A 23814-nucleotide genomic window follows, 5' to 3' on the forward strand; every position below is an offset into this window, starting at 1 on the left:
GTATGTTGTAAACAAGATAATTGTGGAGATTGCAGATAGAAGAGGTTGTTTTAGTAAATAACTTCTTGATTTCATTGTAGATTTCTCAATCTCTTTCTAATGTATAGTGTAGTAATAAATAAGATAAAACATGGTTGCTTAGTTATCTACAAGGAACAGCTGTGTTATTAAGAAAAAAGATAGTAAATTGAAAATAGGTTTCTGGGATAATAAGCTTCTTAATTTTTTATGCAACTTTGATATCTATATCTGACAAATGTTTCCCATCTTTCATTCAGAACTTTTCCTTTCGCAAAAATGTTTCCATTATACTTATGGTATTTACTTAGTTATAAAAATATACCTAATCTGAAAAAGCAGAAACAGGCTGTTTTCAAGTAATCTCTAACTGGAACCCTAACATGATCACTTCCCTGGGAGCCTGTCCTAGTGCCCACCCACCCTCTGGGTGAAGGCCCTATTCTTAATATCCAACCTCAGCTTCCCTTGACACAGCTTCAGGCCATTCCCTCAGGTCCTGTCACTGGTCACCATGGAGAAGAGATCAGTGCCTACCCATCCTCTTCCCCTCACAAGGAAGCTATGAGATCTCCCCTCAGTCTCTTCTCCATACTGAACAGACCAAGTGACCTTAGCCTCTCCTCACACAGCTTCCCCTCAAGGCCCTTCACCTCTGTGCTTGGCCCATGATCCAAGTGCTCACTCACCACACGATGTGTTTATCCTTGTGCTGGATGAGACAGAGTTGAAAGCTTTGATGAAATCCAGAAAGATTACAACTGGCTTCCCTTGATCAGTTAGGTAGGTTACCTTGTCGTAAAAGGAAATTAAGTTTGTCAAGCAGGACTTTCTCCTCATGAGCCTGGGCAGGCTGTGACCATTGACTGTGTTGTCCTGCAGAATAATAATCCCTATATCTTTACCAGCCACTAAGGTGAGACTGACGGGCCTGTAGTTTCTAGGGTCCTCCTTCTTGCTCCTCTTGAAAATCAGGACATCATTTGTCAGCTTCCAGTCAAATGTATCTCTCCAGATTCCCAAGACCATTCAAAAATCATTGAGAAAGGTCTTGCAATGACATCAGCCATCTTTGAGTACTCATACAAATGTCACCAGGCTCCACAGACTTACAGGGATCCATCTGGAGGAGCAAATTGTGCACAAGTTCAGGGTCAACTGGGAGTTTATCTTTTTCACAGCCGTGGTCCTCCAGCTCAGGGCACTGGCATCCCCGTAGTCCCTCATCAGTGTTAAAGACAGGCAAAGAAAATGTTAAACACCTCTGCCTTGTCCGTGTCTGTATGAGGTGACCATCCTCATTGTGTAATGGCCTGGTGTTGTTTCTGCACTTCCTTTTACTGTTGACGTATTTTCTAAAACTTCTTTTGTCTCCCACAGTACTGGAATAGCTTCAACTTCAACTGAGCTTTGCCCACATGATTTTTCTCCCTACAGTGTCAGGCAGCATCTCTGCAGAGGATCATTTGTCTCCCTTCCCAATACAGCAAACTTCTCAATTGTCCCTTTGAAGGATTCATTGGGTCTGTCCTCTGTGTGCATGTGTTTGGGGTTTATAGTCTTGGTGATGTGGCGTGTTAATTAGCTGTCTTTCACATATATAATTTGAGAAAGCTGAATGGTGTGTCATATATTTTTGCTTTAGAAATAACAGAAGGTGGTGTTCAAACTTTCTCCCACATTATACCATACCGGATGAATTAAGAAGATGTGTGGAGCAGAAGTTAGACATACTGACTTTTCAGCCCCTCCTAGCAGAGGTATGCAAGTGTAGGTTTACACAAGAAAATACTTTTTATGTAAGTGTTTCTATTGAAACTTGCCTTAACTTAGCAAAAATGTATAGTCCTTACTGTAACTGACGATGACCTAACACTGTTGCCAAGTAGACTTAGATTTCAGCCTATCCCTTAGCTTCTATGAGTTTCAATATGTTACAGAATCCAAGCTTACAAAAGCCTAGATGTGAAAAACTGAAAAGGGAGTAGAAGTATACTGGGGGGGATATTACAAAAGCTAAACAAAGATTCTCTGTATTCTTACTTTTTAAGCATCATTGGAAAGGGTTTTTTGAGGTGTCTAAACAGGTGTTTCAAGAAAACGAAAGCAGAATCTCTTAAATTATTGCAATACCAGGATTCTTTTCTGGTTGTTAAAAATTGTTTTCTTAAGCATCCTCAGACTTAGTTCACTATTGGCTTGTTCCAATTCTTCCCACAAAGTATAGCAATTTTAGAACACGTACCAAATACCCCAAACCACCTCCTTTCCCCACCAAAGTCTTAACAGGAACAGTGATTCTTTCTCCAAAACTTTGCTCTGATTTCTGGTAGGACGTTGCTGTAAGTCACTTTTTTTGGGATACATTTTTAAGTACTTACAAACCGGAGCTGGTACAATTTTTAAAAATATAAAAGGCTATGTCAGCTGCTGTCTAAACAGGTTACACAAAACCTGAGGTCACAGCATTAAACTAGCAGATTAACGATCATCTCTCAAAAAGAAGATAAAACTCTGTAGTGTTTGAATTAATTTTATACTGAAGGCCTACCATTAATGATTATGTTCTTTTTTACCACACCTTAATTTCTGTCTGGTACTGGTGAATTAAGTCTGCATCAGAAAGCGCTGTTCATTTGCCTTGTATTTGAGTGAGAAGATATCAAATAGAAAGTGGTTTATGCTGTCATTGTTTAGATAGAACTTAGTCCTGTTGGAGAATACCTCTGCACTGAAATTTATTCAGCTCTGAGGAAGAAAATTCAGGTTCTTTCAGCTTCCTCTAAGTTGTATAATCATCAACCGGGGATGAGACTGACATGACACTCTCTCTCTTTCTTCAGCCATCTCTGTCCATGTACTTAGATTTTATGCTGTCCAGGATTTCTGAGCACAGAAATCAGTTTGTAGACTGCCCTTGAATTCAAATACCACTGTAGTAAGAAGAGACTTGGTTAACTCTTTAGCTGACTGGCTGTTGTAGCTGAGCTCCAAGGACTATACTAATTTTGCTTTGACTACTGGAGGTGTTTAAGATACTATCTGTTGTGTGGATACATGTATGTAGGTGTCTTAATAGGCAACCCAGTTGCTGTGCAGTCTGTCTTGAAAGCTGTTTTGTATAATGTTAGTAATTGTGGGTTCCGTGTCTTGTTGTACAACCATAACGTATACTGTTTTGTTTTGCAGCGTCTTAGTCTAGATAATTATACAGCAAACTTCTCTACTCTTCTGTGGCTTGAAGAGATCCAAGCAGAAATGGATTTAAAATGTTTCAGCATGAGTGGGGTTACTTTGAAAAGGAATGGGAACCTTTTAGTGCTGGAAGTGCCAGGAGTAGAAGAGGGCAGACCTCGCCTGGTTCCAGGTAGAAATTAATGTGAGGTAAAGCCAAATGGCACGTTGATCCATATTTTCACTACAGTATCAGTCTGTTGCTTATTCATTTGTCTAAAGAAGTCTTTCGCATATTTGAACACAAAGTTATTAATTTAGGCTACTAGACAGGGAACTACTGTGTTAGTGGCTCAGTCTTACAATGGCTGTTGTCTGAAGCAGCATTGCATTTGTCCATTCTTAAACATGTTCCAATAGGATTTTTCACGCACAGAAATCAGTGAGGCTTTCAGCAAAAATAGATTGTGCAGTGCAGTAATAGCTTAAAAGACAATAGGTATAGCAAAAGCTGAGAAAGTAGTTCATTTGAAATTCTGAATTTAGTTTTAAGGTTTGTTTTCAGCAGGTGTTGTCTGATGCCATCAATACTAGATGCCTTTTAAAGTATAGTATACAACTGCATATGGCATTTAGGAACAGGTAGTCACGGATACAGCAACTTTGCTGAAGTTAATCTCCTGCAAATTCCTAGTTTGAACATCCAAAAGAGGAAGAAATTATATGCTGCAGCAAAAGTTATACTATTCCTTGTAACAGTATGTTGCCTTTTAACTTTGTTTACAATTAGGTGATAAGGTGATACTGAGAAGTCAGGTCTACTCGGGGCATATAATAGAGTACATTGCCTTTATTACTGAGGTAAGCAAAGTGTATCTCCTCTTGAAAATGTGGTGGTCCAGAGGTTTCAAAAGGGAAGCTTGCAATTCATGGAGTTACAGACCAGTTTAACCTTCCTTGGTAAACTAGGGTTGTTTTATCTACATTCTGAGTGGTAATATTGTATTTTTGAAGGCTTTGGCTTCCCTATTCTTATGATATTAGTGCTTACCTGCTGTAAAAGCACTTGCAGCATAATCTAGATATGCAATATGTTGATAGCACAAAAATCTAGGTGTTCTTTTTAGAGGTGATGGGGGGGGTTCTGTGCTTTCAGAGATGCTTCTTGGTGTTTAAAGTACTGAATCTTCATCAGTGTCTCGACTTTTTTTTTTCTCTTTGTAACAGATATGTCAAGAAGATGTTACTCTTAAAGTTAATGCAGACTTTGAACAAGCTTACAACTTGGAACCCATGGATGTGGAATTTGTTCAGTGCAGGTGTTTTTATAAGTTTCAAAAAAGCTGCATTTAATGAGTCCTCTAGTAAAGGGACTTTTAAAGTATACATGATTGTCAACTGCTTGTTTTTGTGGATATAAACAGGAGAAGGACATAAGATCTTGCCAATTCTTTCACTTCTTTCCCATAACACACCTTTGCCACCATATTCATTGTTAAAAGTCTAAAAGTGTACAAGTGTACAAAGAATTCTTCTCTTAATCCTCTCTAAATTATCACACCAATGCCAGAAAGTGAAATGAGGGGGAATGAGGTGGGGTGTTTTGGGGTATTTTTCTTAGTTTTTTTCTGGTTTTAAGAAAAAACTATACCACTATGCAAAAAAAAAAAAAAAAACACCACCAAAAACCCTGATGTTAACTACCCATCCTTTTATGCTTTTATTTTATTCATGGAATATTGTTAACTGGAGTTACACAATCTTCTCTGTAAATTTAGCTTTGAAGAGAACTTCCTTGAAAGACTGCTAAGTATTGAACACAAGGCCATCTTTGTATCAGTGAAGAGATAGAGACTATATGTATCAATACCATTCATAGCAAAGCTCTTGACATTTCTGCAGCATATTTCTCAATAGATGCTTTAAAAAAAAAAAAAAGTAGTTTTATATAAAACTCTTATTTTTATATGCACTGGTGCATAGTAAAAAGTACCAGATAACTTGTAGATGTGTGCTGTTGTAGTGTGGAAATGTAAGATTTTATTTTAATCTACAAACCTGTATTCTGGTAACAGGATTCCCAGCAGGCGATGCCAGTTGGCAATTCAGCAAGCTTCCTACCTGGGTGAAAAAGGTACACTTTGGTTGACTTATACTGTCTAGAGGAGTTTCTTTGTGGGTAGTCTTGTGTTCTGTGTATTTTTCACATCAGGGCATACTGAGAATAATGCATTGTAATTTGGTCTCAGAGGAGTTTTCTTTGTGTTTGTTGGGGGCTTTTTATGTTTTGGTTTGGTTTGGTTTTGAAAATCAAAAAGCTGAATCTATAAAACATTTCATCAGAATGATTTTGTCTGTTGGCCATGACAGGGAAGAGGACTAGAAGCAAACTTTTGTGAGCTGTTTGAGCCAGTAAGAACTGTAGAAATTATACTTCTTTATTAATAGCAAGTGAAATGGCCATGTTTTTAGTTACTTCAGAATTTATTAAAAAGCACTGATTTCCTGTGGTATGGTTGAGTTGAATGATCCATATGATCTTTATGCAGGTCTTTACCCCATTCATTTTGATAAACCAATTTTAGCAGCTCAGAGTAAGCTGATGTATCAGCAGTAATGTTAATTAGTGAAACATGCAAAGTGTTCATGTGACTTTCAGATTTCTCTATTTTCTCTTTCTCTGCTAAATTTGAAGTGTTATTTCCGGAAAGGCTTGTCTTGCAATCACCACAAGCTATCAAGACACAGAATACTACTGAGTATTGTGGTGTTGATGATGGCCTTAAACAGTCTTCACAGCAGGAAAGTAAGGTATCTATTCTGTAAATATTCCTTAAATATTCCTTAAAATTATAAGCTTCATTCAGATTATTAACAGCTGTTGTTGGAAAGGAATTGCATTATGGAATAACAAAGAATCAAAGTTGTAATCTGCTGCATTCTGATGACAGAAGTTTTGTTTGCTGCCTCGGGATGGGAGATTTTATGGTAACTGATACGATTAAGCGCTCCCATCTCAAATGGAAAGTGCTTGTAAAAAAGTGTGATTGTAATGGGAATTGTGAGATTTGCCTTAGACTAGTTTTCCTAGCTACTGCTGAGTAGATACTTAAGTTCTGTCACTGCAGCAGGAAATAATTTTGTGATAGAAGGTAATCATCCTGTTCTGAGTAGATTCACCCAGGCTTACCTGCCACTATATTTTTTCTTAGAAAGGACTTCAGGAGGTTGCCTAGTCTTCCTTCCTGTTTGAAGCAGGACTGTCACCACCACTAAATCAAGTCAGCTTGGGGATGGGTAGGCAGCATTCTTTATTTTTGTCTAGTTTCCACAGCATCTGCATAACCTGTGCTTCACCACCTTTACATTCATTTTTCCTTAATTCCAAGTATGAATCTTCCACCTGCAATTTGTTGGCATGGTCCCTTGTTATATCATTTGTGACTACAAAGAAGAGTTTTTTATAACTCTGATATAAGCCATCATGGGCTATTAAACTGCCTCTGCATCTTCTCATGGCCAAACTAAAAATCCAGGCTCTCAGCCTCTCCACTTCGGAACATTATAATGGCTCATACACAGTTCTAGGATCCAGAGATGTTCCAGCTGAGCATCAGGCTATTGATTAATACTCTTTAAGCCCAGTAGTTCAGTCAGTTTTTCAGCTCATCCTGTCTGTCTGTTGATCCAGCTAATGTGTCCTCAGGCTACAAATAACAATGATGTGGTAAGTAAACCATTTCAAAAGCCTTGCTGCTTTTCTGTTGACCATGTGATAGTCTTTACACATAATAGTCTTTTCATCATTGAGGAAAATCAGGTTGGTTATGAAAGATCTGCCCCTTGGTTTAGCCATGTTGTCTGTTCCTGGTCACCTGTTTTTCCCATTATATGAAGCCTGTGGAATCCAGAAGGGTGTTCTCTCAGGGACTGGAGTGAGGCTGGTGAGCTATAGTTCCTCAGGTCTTCCTTGTCCAGAGCAGTATTGGCTTTTTCCTGCTATCAGAAAAATTTCCATGCTTGTCCTGATTATTTTTTATTATGAATTATAGGCAGTGGTGTCTACAGTCATAGCAGTGTGGTGGATCACATCTACCCTATCCAGTATCTCTAAGCCGATTGTAGCTCCCCTTCTGTGACTTGTACCTTTCCTTCACTTACTCTTACTTTGCACAGGAGTCTGGAGGTGTGCATATGAGACAGAAAGGACATTGAGTTCTTTCAGATGTCATCCATCAGTAAGTTGTCTATTTCTGTTCAACTGTGAACCTTTATGGTTGTTGAACTGTCCCTCTTCCACAGCATTTGCTAAATCCCTTCTTATTACGCTGTTCTCTTAACTTGAGCAGTACCTTGATCTCTTTGACCTTCTGATTTTGTTGAACTGTCCAAGCAACATTTTTATATTTTTCCTGTCATTGTTTCTGCTTTTAATAAGCCTTTTATGAATTCATCAAGAAGTTACAGGGTTAGCTAAGCAGGCCTTCTGTTTAGATTCCTAATGATCTTGTGCAACAAGATGGTTTGTTTACAACCTCTCAATAAGCAACTTTTAGCTCACGTGGGCACCTTTTTCCCCATATGGTGGCTCCCGAGAGGGTTTTGCTTGGTGAGTTCTTACAGTAACTGAGGTTTGTTCTAGAAGGGCTGGAGTTCTGACTGCTGATTTACCTTCTTAGCCTTACTCCAACCTTGCAAATCTCTGCAGAAAAGCTGATATGGTCTTTCCTGTGTATGAGGAGCAAGCCCAATAGAGTGTTATTTCTAATCAGTAAGTTAGCCATTTACATTAAGAAGTTGTCACCAACTAGTCTAGGAATTCTAGATGTTTTCTAGGTGAATTGCATCAGGTGTGTGATTGATCCAGGAAGCTTCACCACCTGTAATCAGGACACTGATGCCAGTTATTTGTCAGAAGTCTCCTCCATGTTCTCTTTCTTCTGGAGAGGATTTGTTACAGACCACTAGACAGTACTGCTGCTAGTCCATCTCTCTGTGGTAACAACTCAGACACATCTCTGGTTTTGCAATTAGTAATGCGTAGTCAAGGAGCTCCTCACATAGACCCAGAGCTGTGCTGCTGCTCTCAGTTATTGGTCTGCAAGATGTCTGCTTCTACTGGGACCTTTTGTTTAACTACAAGGATGGTGGAGAATATCACCCAGACCACTCATGCTTTTACTTCAGACCTACACAATCCTCCCCTTGCTCTGTTAGAAGTGTCACTAGTACCTGTAGGAGTGAGCAGCAAAGGGAGTGGTCAGAAGGACAAAATGAGCCTTGCAGTCTCTCCTCGACATCATGGCTCTGTAGAAGCAGCAAAGACCTCTGGATGATACCTGTGTCCTGTACCTGTACAAGGAGTAATCAACCCTTAATATTCATCACTTCACTGAATTGGAGTCAGTATTATTAGGATGACTGAGTCATCTTGTCCAGAACTTTGCCAACATCACATTCCCTATGAGCAGTTTTCTTCCATGGTACAGTCTGAATGGACATGTATCCACTAAGGAAGAAGCATATGTCCATACGTCTTGCTTAGTGGTATGGAATGTGAATTCTTTTGGGGAATGAAACAAGTTAGTCAGCCATGGCTTCAAAATCTGAGCTGCAAATTATTTGTGAAATACATGTTTCATGTTAACAGAAGCAAAACTATTAGAAATCTTAAATTTAATGTGGGAATTCCTAGCACCTTCTTCTATTACTCTTTCTGTTTTCACAGTAGATACTCTTTATTGGGATAATGGTATTTTGTGGGAAAAAATTAAAACTTAACTTCAAAACTTTTAGATTAGTGAAGATAGTTGCCCATCTTTTTAAGGTTGTCAATGCATTTATATTCACTTGCTGTTTTCAGGCCAAGAAAAAGAAGAACAAACAGGCAAAAGGCATGACATCAAGGGAGATGAATGTCCAGGATATGAGAGTAACTCTGCCAACAAGCCAACTTGGTATACTTTCTGTAGTTGAATATGAAGTATTACAGTTCAGGATTGCAATCACTTCAGTAAGCCAGGGCTGAGTAAGATACCTTTAAGATGTCCTTGTACTCTGTCTTTTAAAGACAAATTCTAGAACTACTAGCAAGAAGTTTCTGTGGAGGCTTTATGTGCCTTACTTCAGCATCTCTAGTTCACAGAATCCTAGAGTGGTCTGGGTTGGAAGGAACCTTAAAAATCATCTAGTTCCAACCCCTGTGCCATGGGCGAGGACACCTTCCATTAGACAGGGTTGCTCAGAGCTCTATCCAGTCTCACCTTGAACATTTCTAGGGAGAGGGCAGCAAATATCTGGTGATATATTTTTACTTAATTATCATTTTACAGTAGTTTACTGAAAAATATTTGGTCATATTCAGAGTTTTCAGTTTGTTACGGGAATGCTGTCTTATCCTTGGGAGAACTTCTTTGCCAAAGATGCTGAAACTTTTTCAGGTAGCTGAGATCATTGCTACACTTTTCTGGAAAGTGTGACTTCCAATATCAGCATACTAATATGCTGAAGAGGGTGATTGTGTCATTTTGTATCAGTAGGATGCCTAAAGTAGATTACCTAGAATGCACTTCTGTCCAAGGGTTAATAAGATTCTGCTGTGGAAAGCTAAAGGTAAACTAATTCAGACTGGATTAAAAAAAAAATTCCAATAGTTGAAATTTACTGCAGATCAGTTTTGCTGTTCTAGGACCAAAAAGTGATCCTGATGCTCAAATTACTTTCAATAATTTGAATTTTTATAGATTGTTGGGTTACATCATCACAGTCCTTCTCTGGCCTTCAATAAAGATCCAGTACACTTTGGGAATATTAATGTCTTATTTTCTACATTATATTCTGTGAAAACTGAATTTTTGAGAAATTCATTAGTTATTACCACAAAAGGAAGATAAAAATTTTCAGAAGCATATTGTGAATTGGAATTGCTTTAATCTACATAGGTTAAAAATACTTATGTAAAGTTCTCATAAATGGTTGTCTTGATTATAGTTGGTGAAACTGTGGCACTTCAAGAGAGGAGTGGTGAATTTTTCAATCCGATGCTGAATGTGCAACAGAAACTGGCGGTGAAAAGGATACTGAGTGGTGAATGTCGCCCAACACCTTATATTCTCTTTGGACCACCAGGAACTGGAAAAACAGTAACAGTAATTGAAGCTATTTTACAGGTAGTGGTGAATGACAAATCAACCATCTCTAATCTTTTCAGTATACTTACAGTATTTCTGTAGGTACCATCATATTTTTTCCCCAAGGAGTTTTCAAAATACTCTATTTAAGATAATTTTCTGTAGCTCCGTGAAAGAAGAAAATCCATCTTCATGTGGATTTAGCAGAGTTGAGAATAGCTTATTTTTAAGTCTTCTTGTCTTTGTCTTTAAAGCTTCAGTGAACAGTATCTAACTTGTGATTCCAGTAGTGCATAATGTATTCATGAAGTACAGATATACATTAGTATGATAACCATGAATTAATTCTGCTGTGGGTACACTCAGTGTGAGAGTACTTAGTCTTGACTGTCAACACGAGTGTTACTGAACTGCAAAAGAGCCAATGAACATGTATGGAAAACTCTTCTGGATTTTTTATTCAGTGAAATAAAATGAGAATGTTTGAGCTTTTGCTACTTCTCTAAATAATCTTTTTTAATATGTCTTTTCTTTAATGTAGATACATTATACTCTACCAGATAGTCGGATTTTGGTATGTGCACCATCAAATGCTGCAACGGATCTGATTTGCTTGCGGCTGCATCAAAGCAATCTCTTAAAACCAGGAGCTATGGTCAGAGTTAATGCTGCCTTCAGATCAGCAGAGGTAAATATTATGGATACCTGCCAATTAATATTTCCATTTTAATATTTTTATCTTAAAATACTGATTTGGTATTGTAACTGTCAGTTGCTGTTAGGCTGCTTAGGCTTGCTTAGGATCCAAAGTATTGCATTACTTCAGCTTTTCCAGAAGATTAAGTGGAAAATGTTCATCATAATCCTTAGTTTGGTTGTATGAGCATAGACTCTTAACATCTTTTTTGCAGTGCTTAAGTCTACAAGCAGCAAATAGTATTGTTGGGGATTTTTCATTTGATTTAATTTTTTCATTATTTTATCAGTCTGAGTTAAGACTACTTACACAGAAAGTAAACAAGTAGGATTGTCATCTTTATGCAGGACCACACATATTGTGGTTCATTACATATATGCATATATATTTATACGTATATATGTGTGTAGGTATGTATGTATATGTATACACATATATATAAATACATAATGTGTATAAATGTGTGTGTCTATGTATGCCTGTGTGGATGCACATATAGATATGCAACGTGTATATGTTACATGAAACACATTTTGTTCCTTACAATAAAGCACAGATGTCTTGCATATGTACTACTTTGTTTAGGTAAATTTATTAATTCATTTGAGTGTATGACTGGGTCTAAATCTATGTGTTCTGCTCAGCGTCTAAAATAGTTTTCAGAGAGCTTTTCTATTCAAATTAAAGCGTTTAGTTTTAGACTGGCATTTTGTTTTACAGAATACCTTTTTGTTTCTGCAGCAAATTGATGACATGGTGAAACCTTACTGCAAAGATGGTGATGATATTCAGAAAGCATTGTGGTCCAGGATAGTAATTACAACATGCAGCAGTGCAGGATTGTTTTATCAAACAGATACACGGTAGAGTACTATAGATAGGAATATCACAGAGATGGCTGGATGATACAAACCCCAGAGCTTTTAGAGACTCTCTGTACTCTAACTTGGGCTGGTTTAGTACAGTTCATGGTATGTGCCTTTACTGTGAAATAGAGTCAAACACTTGGTTTTAGTAATGTTTTAGCAGAAACTTTCTCCATAATAAATTTAAGAATTATCTTGAGTAATGCTTACAATTTTTCACACAGTAACTTTTCCTCTGCCACCAGTGGAAATTATATGGCTGTTGGCAATCACTTTGGCTCAGAATGATTGTCACACTAAAAATTATATTGTGCTTGTGACCAAGTCACCTTTACTAATTGTAAACAACAACCATCAAGTGCTGTTAACCAAAGATTTCTCTGATTTTGATTTTAACTCTGTAAAAGGACACTCTGAAGCTATACTATCTTGAGCTGTTTGGTAGAAACAAAGCTCGGGGATTGTCTTTGCTACACCATAGTGCATTGTTCTAAGTCAATAGCTGCAGGAAATTGAGAGTAAGGCAATCTTTTCTAAATATCTTAATCTTGATATAAACAACACTTTAATTAAGATAACTAGTGATTGTGTATATCAGAGTGTATAAGTAAAGTCAAAAATTAAAAATTGAAGTTACACTGTTGTTCTTTCTGTATTTCCAATTAAAAATATCCATTTTTGCTCTGTGTATGTGGAGTTGCATGGCACACTTGACAAGGATATTGCTGAGGTCACACTTGACAGAATTGCTGGGGTCAACCACAGGGTGGCAGAATGAACTGATCTGAAAACAGCCCTGTTTCAGGTTAATGTTATTTAATTATAGGCTTGGACACTTCACTCATGTGATTCTGGATGAAGCAGGGCAAGCAAGTGAACCGGAGAGCCTGATTCCTATTGGATTGATTTCAGAAGCTCATGGACAGGTAGTTCTCTTAACATCATTTACTGAAAGGAAAAAATTGGTTTATTGTTTTAATTCCTGTGAATAGTGTAGAATTCAAGCAGCCATTTTCTGGTAATGAGTATGAAATTCTGAGTGTTTTTAATAGATCTCATTCATGCACCATATCAATTCCCAACACTTAAACGAGTTGTTTTACATCTAAAATAAGTTTATGTTGGACTGGATCAGTGTGTGGAAGATGTCAAAATAAAAATATGTGTTCTTAGTTTACGACAATAACATACTACTGTCCTGGGGCTAACCCTTCTTTGCAAACAGATGTTGGAAGGAAAGCAGAATACTTGATATGAATTGATCTCTGAATTCTGAAATGTGTATGTCATTAAGAAAGGTATTTTCAATAACAACTGTTTTAATGTAAGATGGATTTTTTTAATTGCATTTACAGATAATTCTTGTTGGAGATCCAAAGCAGTTAGGGCCAACAATAAAATCTAAACTTGCGCTGACTTTTGGATTAAGTATGTCCTTGCTGGAAAGACTGACATCAAGAGAGCTATATCTGAGAGACGAGGATGCTTTTGGTGCCTGTGGAGCATATAATCCTTTATTGGTGAGTTAAACTTTCCATTAACATTTTTCAGCTGAATCAAAAAAGAAGAAATTGTGGCTCCTGCTGTTTTCTTACCACCATTTTGCTCCCTGATGCTTAGTGATAAGTTTAGCTTGAGCATTAGTTCATATAAAAGCTTGATTATTTTGCATATATACTATGAATAGTAAGGATGCTGAGCCCTCCAGCATGTTAAAAGCTTTCTTTGAAGGGGTCCTCTATTCTTAAGCAGAATAAGTCAAATAGGGTGCACAAAGCACAATTGTAAATAATAGCTTGAAATTTCTTTTCATCTCCATTGTCCACATTTACCATAACTTCATAACTTAATTTTCCACAGATGAACAAGTACAACTTCTGGTTTTAACATAAAAAGACAAACAAAGTCTCCTGTTTAAAGATTAATTTTGTAAACATCATGTTTCAGGAAGAGAAAAAGAGGAACTGTTCTTATTTCTTTATAATCTTTTCCTCTGTAGGATAGCTTCCACAAACTCTTGTATGGAGAAATACCTAAAGTTTGTGTTAAGTGGCAGAGGTAGCGTAGTGTATAAAAACAAGCACAGATGATCCAGCTGCTTTGAATTACTCTCTGAATCTGAAAGATAGGGCTAAAGTCAGACTTCCTAAGATGCATTCCTATTTTTATGGTAGCATACTTTGAAGACTTAAACTGAGAACAAAAGATGACTAGGTGACCATGTAAGTAGAGAAGGGAGGAAATCTGATGGCACACTTAAGAGGGGAAGTGAGAGGGTATGGTCTTAGGCTTTAGGTCAGTTCAGCCTGCTGAAAAAAGCTCATGCTTCCTCCTATAAACTGTTACAGCAGACTTGTTGTTGTGTTCCATATACAGTGTTTAAGGAGAATTGGCATAGTTAGAGAGCAGGAAGCGTGAGGGCTTTCAGGATACGTCGGGACTGAAATATCCTGTGTTATCCTTTTTACGAGACATTTTTTTTTCAAACTGCCTATTACTGTCTAGAATGTTTCCTTAAGACTAGTCTTTCATTTAAAGACTAATGCATTTGAGTGTCTTAAGGCCAGCTTCTGTCAGCTGTTCTGATGCTCCCTTTTTGCCTGTCAGGACTTCCTCACAATAACAGGTTACATCCATAGAAACTCCATGAAAATAATCAAACTCTTAAAAAAAGAGAGCCTATAGATCAAATGTTTTTAAAAAACAGAGAATGACCAATTCATCTATCATGTACATTCAGTTCTTTTTGTTTCTTCTTTGGAGAGGAAAGAGATGGTCCTTCAAAAAACTGCTTTGATCTAGCTTTTAGATCAACCAGCAGGTTTTGCCTTGAGTACAGTTCTTTGGCAGCTTTAGAAATGCTAAATGCTAGAAGATGGTAAGGTAGTATCTGCTTGGGAGCTGTGTTCTGAAAAGTCTGATGAATTACCTGTTTCAGTTTTGGATTTTGGGGTTTGACTTTGCAGATCACAAAACTCACGAAGAACTACAGGTCACATTCTGCATTGCTTGCCTTGCCATCTAAATTGTTTTATCATAAGGAACTAGAAGTTTGTGCAGACGCTTCAGTAGTAACTTCTTTGTTGAACTGGGGGAAATTGCCCAGGAAGGGATTTCCATTAATTTTTCATGGAATAAAGGTATGTAAAATGTTCATATAGTGAACTACATAGGCCTGATAGCAGTTTGCTGATGATGTGGAAGAGTTTTCTTTAGAATGAATTCTAGAAAGGATATGAAAAAAGAATAAACTGCCTTTTCTAAGTAATGTGACTTCCTGAGCATCTGGTTTTAGAAACAACTACTGAAGTCAGATATTTGCTAAGAACTTGAGCAGCTGCCTGTTGAGGTGTACTGTGGGACAGACATTTCGATACAAGTTCTAATTCATAGCAGATGACCAAGATGGAGTTACCGTCAGCTGCCTTGAGCTTACTTTTGATGGGAGTTTGCTACATTGAAATGGGTACAATCCTCTAAAACTAAAGGACTATTAAGGCTTAAGTGAGTAGGGGAAAAAATACTACCTTGGAAAAAAAGGTTTTCCTTAGTCTTCAAAGAAGTTAGTAAAAAGTGGTAATATCCCCTGCTTGGAGAGGCTTGGTTTTGAACTCTTCTACCTTGCACAAAAGCAAGATACCAACTTGCTAACACATGTTATTCTTTAGCTGAGATTTAACTCCTTTGGTGCACACCTAAAGTGCAGTTGTCATATCAATTCTCTTTATATATGTATAAAAAAATTATAAAACGTTAGGTGGTTCCATCATTGGAAAAGATGTGTTAGAAAGGAAGAGAAATTATGTATAACATTCCATCACTCTTTTGCATTCAGGATGTATAAGAATAATGGATTAATAAATACATAGTCATTTCTGCACCTGATCCCTGTCATCTCATTTCCTTTCCCCTAAAACAGGGCACTGAAACTCGTGAAGGTCACAGTCCTTCATGGTTTAACCCAGCTGAAGCAGTTCAAGTGATGCAGTACTGTTGCCACCTTGCTAAAAACGAAAATGCTGCAGTGTCAGTGACAGATATCGGAGTGATTACACCATATCGTAAACAGGTATAATGTTTAACAGGTCTAATATCTTAAGAGCTTCACAGTTGCTGTATTTCATCTTGTGGTTTTATATTGTGGCTGTTGTTTGTTAAAGCAGGGAGGCGTATCTCAACATTTCACAGCAGTGTGTCATGTTACACATTGTACTATCAATCATTAATGATGCTGCCATTGAAATAAAGAGCTAGAGAAAGCAATAATGTCATTGTACTGGTTTTTTAGTTTTAAAAATCAGGAAATTATTAAGGAGTCAGATTTGGAGACAGAAGCAGATTTTTCAGTTGTTAGAAGTAAAGACAGCACGTCAAGAATTTATAGTATCCAATAGCTGGAAGAGCAGTCTGGTTCTGTCACTTTCTGTACTGAGGACTGGAACAAAAGGGAAATGTAGTTAAGTAAGTGGCATGTCATCTTGTTATGACTTAGAAGAGACTAGAGAAATTGTGACTTCTTAGCTGACTTGTAGTCAGACTTGAAGGTTGTGCTGCTATTTAAACCTCTAGAGAATGCTAGAGAATGCTGAACATCAAATTCAAATGCTGTGCTTTATTTTTAAAAGTATTTATGTTCAGCTGTGTTAAGTATGTGTGATGTTTACTTTCATTTCTAAAATAAAATTAATACCCTTTCAGTTGCAGAGGAGGTCCTGGAGAGTGTACACATAGTTCTTCTTGGTGTTCACATCTCAGTATTCATAACCCTGTATGCATGGCTTGGGAGAAACATTGTGAGGTGTGAGGAAAAGACCAAGCCCTTGTGAAGAGATCTCACTTGCAAATTAAAGCTCTGCTTGTACTGATCTGACTGGTCAGGTGTCTGCACCTGCCCATGTTTACAGCTACTACTTGTTTTTCATATATGTGGTATTGAAGTGACTGAACCTCTTACACTCTCTAAATGATTTTCACATGATTTAATGTGACTGTGTCCGTCATCTGCCTGTGATGCAAGGCATATGATAGTAATGTCTGCTTCAAGAAAGTCAGTTTGTATTGTGGGAACACTGATTAGAAAATATTCTTCAACTCTAATCCTCATCTTAGCCAGGCATGATACCTTCTTAAATTTATTGGAGCACTTCAGGTATAATCTTCAAACAGCTTTTAGCAGACGGCAATATACTGATCCCACATGTTCCAGGATCCCAGTGCATGAGACTCTTTCTCCTTTTGGGAGGGAACTTAAGATCATATCTCACCTCTGTCTTTCACTCTGTATGATGCACCTGGCAAGCAAAGGTGGAATCTCTGTACAGTCTTCTTGAGGGGCTGGAGGAAGCTGCTTGCCCTACCACATCTGTGGTATGCATGGTTTTGGATATGATGCCCTCTGGAAGAAGAGAGTTTATAGAGCTAAATTATTCTTGTCCTGAAAATCTAGAATTATTAGAAATCTCTTGCTTTCTGTTTAAATTATGGTAGGAAGTACTTTATTACTTATTAGCTCTTATTACACAACTTTCTAAGTTGTTTAATCGACATTTCCATGTTAAAACACATACTTGTGTATGTGATGTGGTTTTGATGTGAAAGTAATCCACTCTCAAATGTAAAACTTAATTCCTTCAAGCACTTTTTTATTTTATGGTAGGTGGAAAAAATTAAATTTCTTCTCAGAAGTATTGATCTGGCAGACATTAAAGTTGGCACAGTAGAAGAGTTTCAAGGGCAGGAGTATACAGTTATCGTCTTATCAACAGTACGTATATTTATTGTGGTCCTATGGAGTGTTTTTACATGTATCTAATTCTCTACATTTCTTTTTAGATATAGGCCTTTAAAAAAATTACAGGCTGTATTTTTGTCAGTCTATCACAGTTTTGAAGATAGAGCTTATCTTTAGGTGCATGCTTGTAGAGTTATTCTTCTCCTTAAAATCTGGATTATTAAAAATCTGTTGCTTTCTGTTTAAATTATTGTACCGAGTACTTCACCTTTGTGGTTTGGGGGAAGAGTCTGTGGGATTTTCTCACCTTTTTTTTTTTTCCTGAGGGCTGTGGTACAGTGCTTTCTTTCTTTGTTCCACCTCATACCATAGCTTTTCAGTCCAGCACTGTATTCTTTTAAAGTAGTTGTGGGTATGTAGTGTGTTCTTACTTAGAACAACTCATTATTTAGGTCATGAAAATTTTCATTTTTCAAAGATAGGTTCAAATATAGACAAAATAGAGGTGAAAAACAACTGAGCAATAGTTACAGCACGCCTAATTGCTTTGACTGTTTTTTCTAAGCTAAGTCAAAGCACAATGAGACTGCTGAAGAAGGCTTCCAGAAAAGACACACTGTGAATTGTCATTCAACTGAGTGGATCATTGCAGTCAGGAAATATTAAGTTACACTATGGCTACATAAGTTGTGTTCTTGTTATTCTATTTCTAAAATTATCCTTAATTTATTTCAGGTGCGATCTCAGGAAGACTTAAGTGATGATGAAAAATACTGTTTGGGCTTTCTCTGTAACCCAAAGAGATTTAATGTAGCAATTACTAGAGCAAAAGCTTTGCTGATTGTCGTTGGAAATCCTCATGTTCTTGTGAAAGTAAGTTTTGGTCTTATATCTTTAAATTGCATGTGTAACTTGCCACTGTAATTGAATGGCTCTGTGTGTTAATCTGATGTGAGGGAGCATTGGAACATGTTAAGTTTGTACATTGTCCTCACTCTGCATTTGGGAATATATGAACACTGTGGGTTCCTGTAAGTATAGACAGTTCAGGTGCACAGTAGATTTCCAAGCACAAAGGAAATGGTACTCTGTGCATACAGGCTCATAGTCCTTATCATCTCTAGAAGAGGTCAGAGCATCAAATGCTGAAGTTCTGCAGCAGCCTTCAAGTCCAGTAAGCATGTTCTGAATAACCTCACACAGTCAGATTCTTCACAAAATGCAGTTGCTTCACTTTTTAAATAGAGGGTGGCAGAAGTGACTGTTCACAATTCGTGCAGCAGCTGCCAGGAAGGCAGTTTCTTTTGAACCCATTCATGCTTCTTTCATGGGAGTAAGCTGAGCTTTTCTTAATATCTGATGTTATGTCTGATTTTAAGAATAAGAAGGAAAGCAGTATTCCACAAATGGTTTGAATAGAAAGTTTAGTCCCCTACATGTACATGTAACATACGTAAATTTGATCAGCTTCCTCCCATGTTACACCATGTTTGCACCATTTGTAGAGTTCTGTTTCTTGAAGAGGTCGTGTTAAATCTCTTGCATTCATGTGCCATGTTAATTTGTTTGAAAATTCATTTCACATAGCAGTATGACTGCAATTATATATTAATGTTCTCTTGTAGGATCCCTGTTTTTGTGCACTGTTAGAATATAGTTTAATGAATAGAGTTTATGTAGGTTGTGACCTGCCCTCGGAGCTGGAATGCCTGCAGAAGTAAGTTCTGGTCTTCACTTTAACCTTACTAGATATGGATCATATTACAGTAATTTTAAAGCTAGTGTCACTTGAAAGATTGATCAGTACAACAATATGTGATATCATATTGCGATTGGATTTTGCATTCCTAAGTAAACATTGTATAAACATAATGACATGTAATGTAACCATATTTTCTCTGACCCCATAAGAAGAGTCTGAGCATTAATTATTAAATAACAGCTGCTGTTGATTTTGGTATCTTATGTATCCCCAAATGATGATGACGTATTTGATGACCATAAAGGGGGGGTGTGGACAGGGGAACTGTTTTAAGGTGATTTCAGTGTAACTAAAAAAGAAAATTGTTTGAAATTTAATTTAAATATGTCCCTTCTTATAACATGTAATACTGTGTTAAATGGGTATTATGTACTAGATGATACTACTTTTTTTTTTAAATCAAAACTGTTGTTTATGGAAAGGTAAGCAAGATTTTTATCTTACCCCTCTTAATTTACAGGTATGACTAGTTTTTCAGTGTTCAAGATGCATTCAGTCTTCATCTGTTTTGAAACTAAGCATACTTAACAGAAATTTAGCCCTGAACAAGTCAAGCACTTTTTGTCCTTAGGGAGAGGCACACATTCTGAAATGGATGAAAGTTTCTGCAAACAAGATTTTTTTTTCTTAAGAAGTGAGAAGGTTGAAATTAACAGTATAGTAGTAGCAACTTACTTGCTCTTCTGTTTAAAATGTACATGACTCGGCCTCTGCAAAGAAGAATAGGCCTGAATCTATAACCATATGCCTGAATCCTCCAGGTTTCAGAAGAAAAATATTGAAGAACTCTGACATCAGCTTTTCCTTATTCTATAATTGTTTCAGCTTCTCAATTTTCTCTGACTTGTGTAGTGCCACCTAAAACTGGACTGTCCCAAGAACACATATGTGTCGTGTCATAGTCATGGGAGTGTACAGTAATATATCTACAGTGTGAACTGGGATGATACTTTAACATCTCCACTCAACTGATGTTGAATACCTTAAGCCAAGCATGCTTAAAAACTCTACTTCCAGTTTTTAAGGCCTTTGTTTGGTTTCCACTGCAGTCCAACCGTGTGCTGTGGTGTATGTCAGAACAATGCCTTAAGGGTTGGGTTAAAATTTAAAAAAAAAAAAAGAAAAATAGAAAATGTGTTTTCCTCTCTATAAATACACTGTAGAATAAAGTACCTTGTTTTATTTTGGCAAAATTAAGTAACTGATGGTTTAGCAGTATTCCTGCTTTTGGCTTCATTTTGCTTTCCCATTAAACAGCATTTTCCTCTATTCCTTGTTCTCTCCTTGGTGATTTAAGTCCTACCACACAGCACTTTAGGAATAGTTGGACAACTAGACACTGTTTATAAACTCTCTGCACAACAAGATGGCTTTCTGTAACAGGCAGAAGCATTATATAGGACTATAGGCTACAGAGAAACAAATTGGGGGGGGGAGATACCAGGCTTTTGTTTGCTTGTTTACAGTCCACTCATATCACTTCCATTCCTGGTGTGCACTGTACTTCTTTCCTTTGCAATGCACAGTGTGTATATCCTGCAGCTTCCAGGATGGCAAGTGTGGTAAAACATCAAAGGCAGGCACAACATAAAGGTAGGTTCACTGTACCATGGCAGGGTGGAGTGCCTGGAACTACCTCTCACCCAGACTATACTGTGTGCGTGTCCAGGGTGAGTCACAGCTGCATTTGAGCAGCACTATTTTGAGCAGACTATCTGAGCACATCTAGAGCAGACTGTTTAGCCCAGTCTCTTTGTCATGATATTATGCTGCTTGAATTGCTTTCACTCGTGACAGGCCAGGATAGATGGTGTGTGTTGTTGCAGTATGGTGCTGAAAATACCAGCACTGATGATGACATGCCAGATATTCTACATCCAACTCAAAACTTTGTTATGTCTTAACTGTCTTAGTTGTTGCCTACTGAAAGACCTCTTGCTTCAGGATTGTGTTATGACATACCATATCTCATGAACAACTGCTGCCGACCTTGGGTTTTTGGTATTCTAGTCATTTCTTTCATGAAGACAGGGCCTGATGAGCTGGAATGAAGAAAAGGGGATAAAACAGTGCTCATTGTTGGCTAGAGTCATAGAATATCCTGAATTGGAAAGGCTTGGTGCTGTGACCACTTCCCGGGGGAACCTGTTCTAGTGACTAACCACCCTCTGGATTAAGAAGCTGAAATTGTCTTCCGTTTTTCTTATGACAGAAATGTACATAAATGTCTTTTGGGGTATGCAAAAAAAGAGAATCAGCCACTGCATACAAAAGAAGCAATGACAGAGTCACTTTAGATTCAGTCTCTTTCTTTTATAGACAGTTGAATTAAGCCTTACTTTGCATGAAAACCACGTTCCTGATATTGAATTCTGGTTACAGGAATAGTCTCTTCCCTCAGAATAAGAAAAAAAAAAAAAAACCACTCTGTCCTGGCTGTTTCTGATTTATTAATTCCTTGCCTTACAAGAAATTACAAAAGCCAGAGAGGAGGCTGCACCACATCTCCAGGAGCACATCAGAGGTACATCAAGTCAGAGAACACTGGAATGCTCTTACAAATTTCCTTACCTGCTTCCCTCCAAATATTGTATTAGACATTGTGAGCTCAAGAAAAACAATAGACTGAGAAAGAGGTAGTCTGTGAAGCAGATGATTCCTGAGTCATTTGACATGCGCCAGTTAAGAGTTGAAATTTAAAAAATACCTCTGAAAGACAGTCAGAAAACATCAGAGGTTTCCTTGCCAGAATCTAAGCATGTAGTACTCAGCTGCACACTGAACAGGTTCTTGTTCCACAATATGCTTAAGCAGTAGCAAATGTCTCAGAAGTACATTCTGTGTTGTAGCGGTCTCAGCAGTCCCAACATCTGAATTCTGTACCACGGCACCAAGAGTGCCCTTAATAAATAGTATTTCTTTTTGAAACAAGTACCTTAACTAGCAGGTGGCTGCATTGAGATCACAAAAAGAAAAGGTATGTACTTCTAATAGTATTTTTGAATGTAAAAGCTTTATTAGAGTGGCATTCCCTCATATTGTTTATTATAGTATTCCACTGACTATTTTTAAATATTTTTAAGTTTCCCTTAATTGCTGTTGTTCATCTGTCTCTGCTGGTGCTGTGTAGGTCAGGTCACACTGAATCACTGGTGATGAAAGAGTTACTGGGCAAATACTTTTAATGTGTCATTTGTTATTACTGTTAGTTCCCCATCTTTTTCATAACAGCTGTTTATACTGTGCTCTGTCTAGTGAAAGTTACCTTCCTATCAACTGCAAAGCAACACTTTGAATATCAAACTGTGGGCCTCTGACATGAATCTAATTATTCAAGTCATACCAGCTCTGTAGTCCAAGGCAGATGCATGGCTGGGTGCTCAGTGCCATGTTGATCAGGCTTCAGAGATAGGCTGTGTGTACTTTTCCAGATAATGCAGGGTGAAAACCCTGTTAATTCTTCCTGTCTTTCCTCCTCCTGTAAAGTGGTCAGTCTACACCTGAAGTGGAAAAAAATGGAGGCTGTAGCTACAACCTGTATTCAGTATCTTGTGTGATCATATCTTTTCCATAGAGCACGTTATCCTGGTAAGGACATTATATCAGTGGGGCAAGAAAGAAAATTCAAAGTATGCAGGCAACTGCACCCACTATTTACTGTCTTTTGCAGCCTTGATTTAACAATGTTATGGAAGTTTAATAGACTTCTTTCCTTTAAATAAAATAGCTTCAAGGTGTCAGGTATTGTGGTGCACATTTTGGAGCTCAGGTACCAGAATAATGAGCATTCTAAATCTTAATAATAAACAGACTATTTTAAAAGCAAAATTGGTTTTTTGCAACTACCAAAAGAGAACATTCTTTCACAGATTCTGAAACAATTCATCTCAGTTTTACTAAACTTGTTAAAATGTAGGTACTTTGATTATTTAATTGGCTTTTTTTTTTCTAATAGTAATAATAAGGAAAATGTGCTAGGCTGTGAGGAAGGCTGTTCTGCCAGCATGCAGTGACGAGTTGTGGTGATACATCCTTGGGGCAGTATGATTTCAGGAATTCCTGTTAAGCCTTAGCCTTTGTGTAATGAGTTGGGTGATGAAGTGTCCCTTGACCATACCAGAAACCCTTGCAGAGCTAAGGTGAGGGTGGCACTGTCCATACCAGGAACTTCTGTTGTCTGACCAGGGAGAGGAACAAGAGATAACCAGTCATCCCCTGAAAGCCTTGGAACATTCTTTACCTTAATTGGAGCCTGAGTGAAACAGCACCATTGTTACTGGACTTTTGAAAAATTCCAGTAATTACTGTTTTGGATTATGGCCAGGATGGAAATTGACTGATTTCTAAAGCAAATTCTCTCCCAATGGGAAGGTCTCTCTTGCCTCTTCAGTCTCTCTGTAAATTGTTCTGGCTCAATTCTAACTTGATTTTCTTCT

At 37.5% G+C, this 23814-nt stretch overlaps 1 protein-coding gene across 1 annotated transcript in view; it reads left to right on the forward strand.

Moving 5' to 3' along the window:
• Positions 1-20560, forward strand: part of MOV10L1 (Mov10 like RISC complex RNA helicase 1) — a 34448-nt gene extending 13888 nt beyond the window's left edge. The window contains exons 8-24 of the mRNA XM_050323837.1: positions 1664-1778; positions 3208-3385; positions 3983-4053; positions 4420-4511; positions 5268-5326; positions 9056-9124; positions 10183-10361; positions 10864-11010; positions 11761-11882; positions 12712-12811; positions 13241-13405; positions 14852-15025; positions 15805-15954; positions 17542-17649; positions 18352-18489; positions 19242-19333; positions 19839-20560. Of these exons, the coding sequence (XP_050179794.1) occupies positions 1664-1778; positions 3208-3385; positions 3983-4053; positions 4420-4511; positions 5268-5326; positions 9056-9124; positions 10183-10361; positions 10864-11010; positions 11761-11882; positions 12712-12811; positions 13241-13405; positions 14852-15025; positions 15805-15954; positions 17542-17649; positions 18352-18489; positions 19242-19333; positions 19839-19848 (1969 nt within the window). The 3' untranslated portion in view covers positions 19849-20560. The remainder of the gene's footprint in view (positions 1-1663; positions 1779-3207; positions 3386-3982; positions 4054-4419; positions 4512-5267; positions 5327-9055; positions 9125-10182; positions 10362-10863; positions 11011-11760; positions 11883-12711; positions 12812-13240; positions 13406-14851; positions 15026-15804; positions 15955-17541; positions 17650-18351; positions 18490-19241; positions 19334-19838) is intronic.
• Positions 20561-23814: the final 3254 nt, after the last annotated feature.

Source organism: Myiozetetes cayanensis, unplaced genomic scaffold (genome assembly GCF_022539395.1).
Source record: "Myiozetetes cayanensis isolate MyiCay16 unplaced genomic scaffold, myiCay2020 scf3, whole genome shotgun sequence".
NCBI lineage: Eukaryota > Metazoa > Chordata > Aves > Passeriformes > Tyrannidae > Myiozetetes > Myiozetetes cayanensis.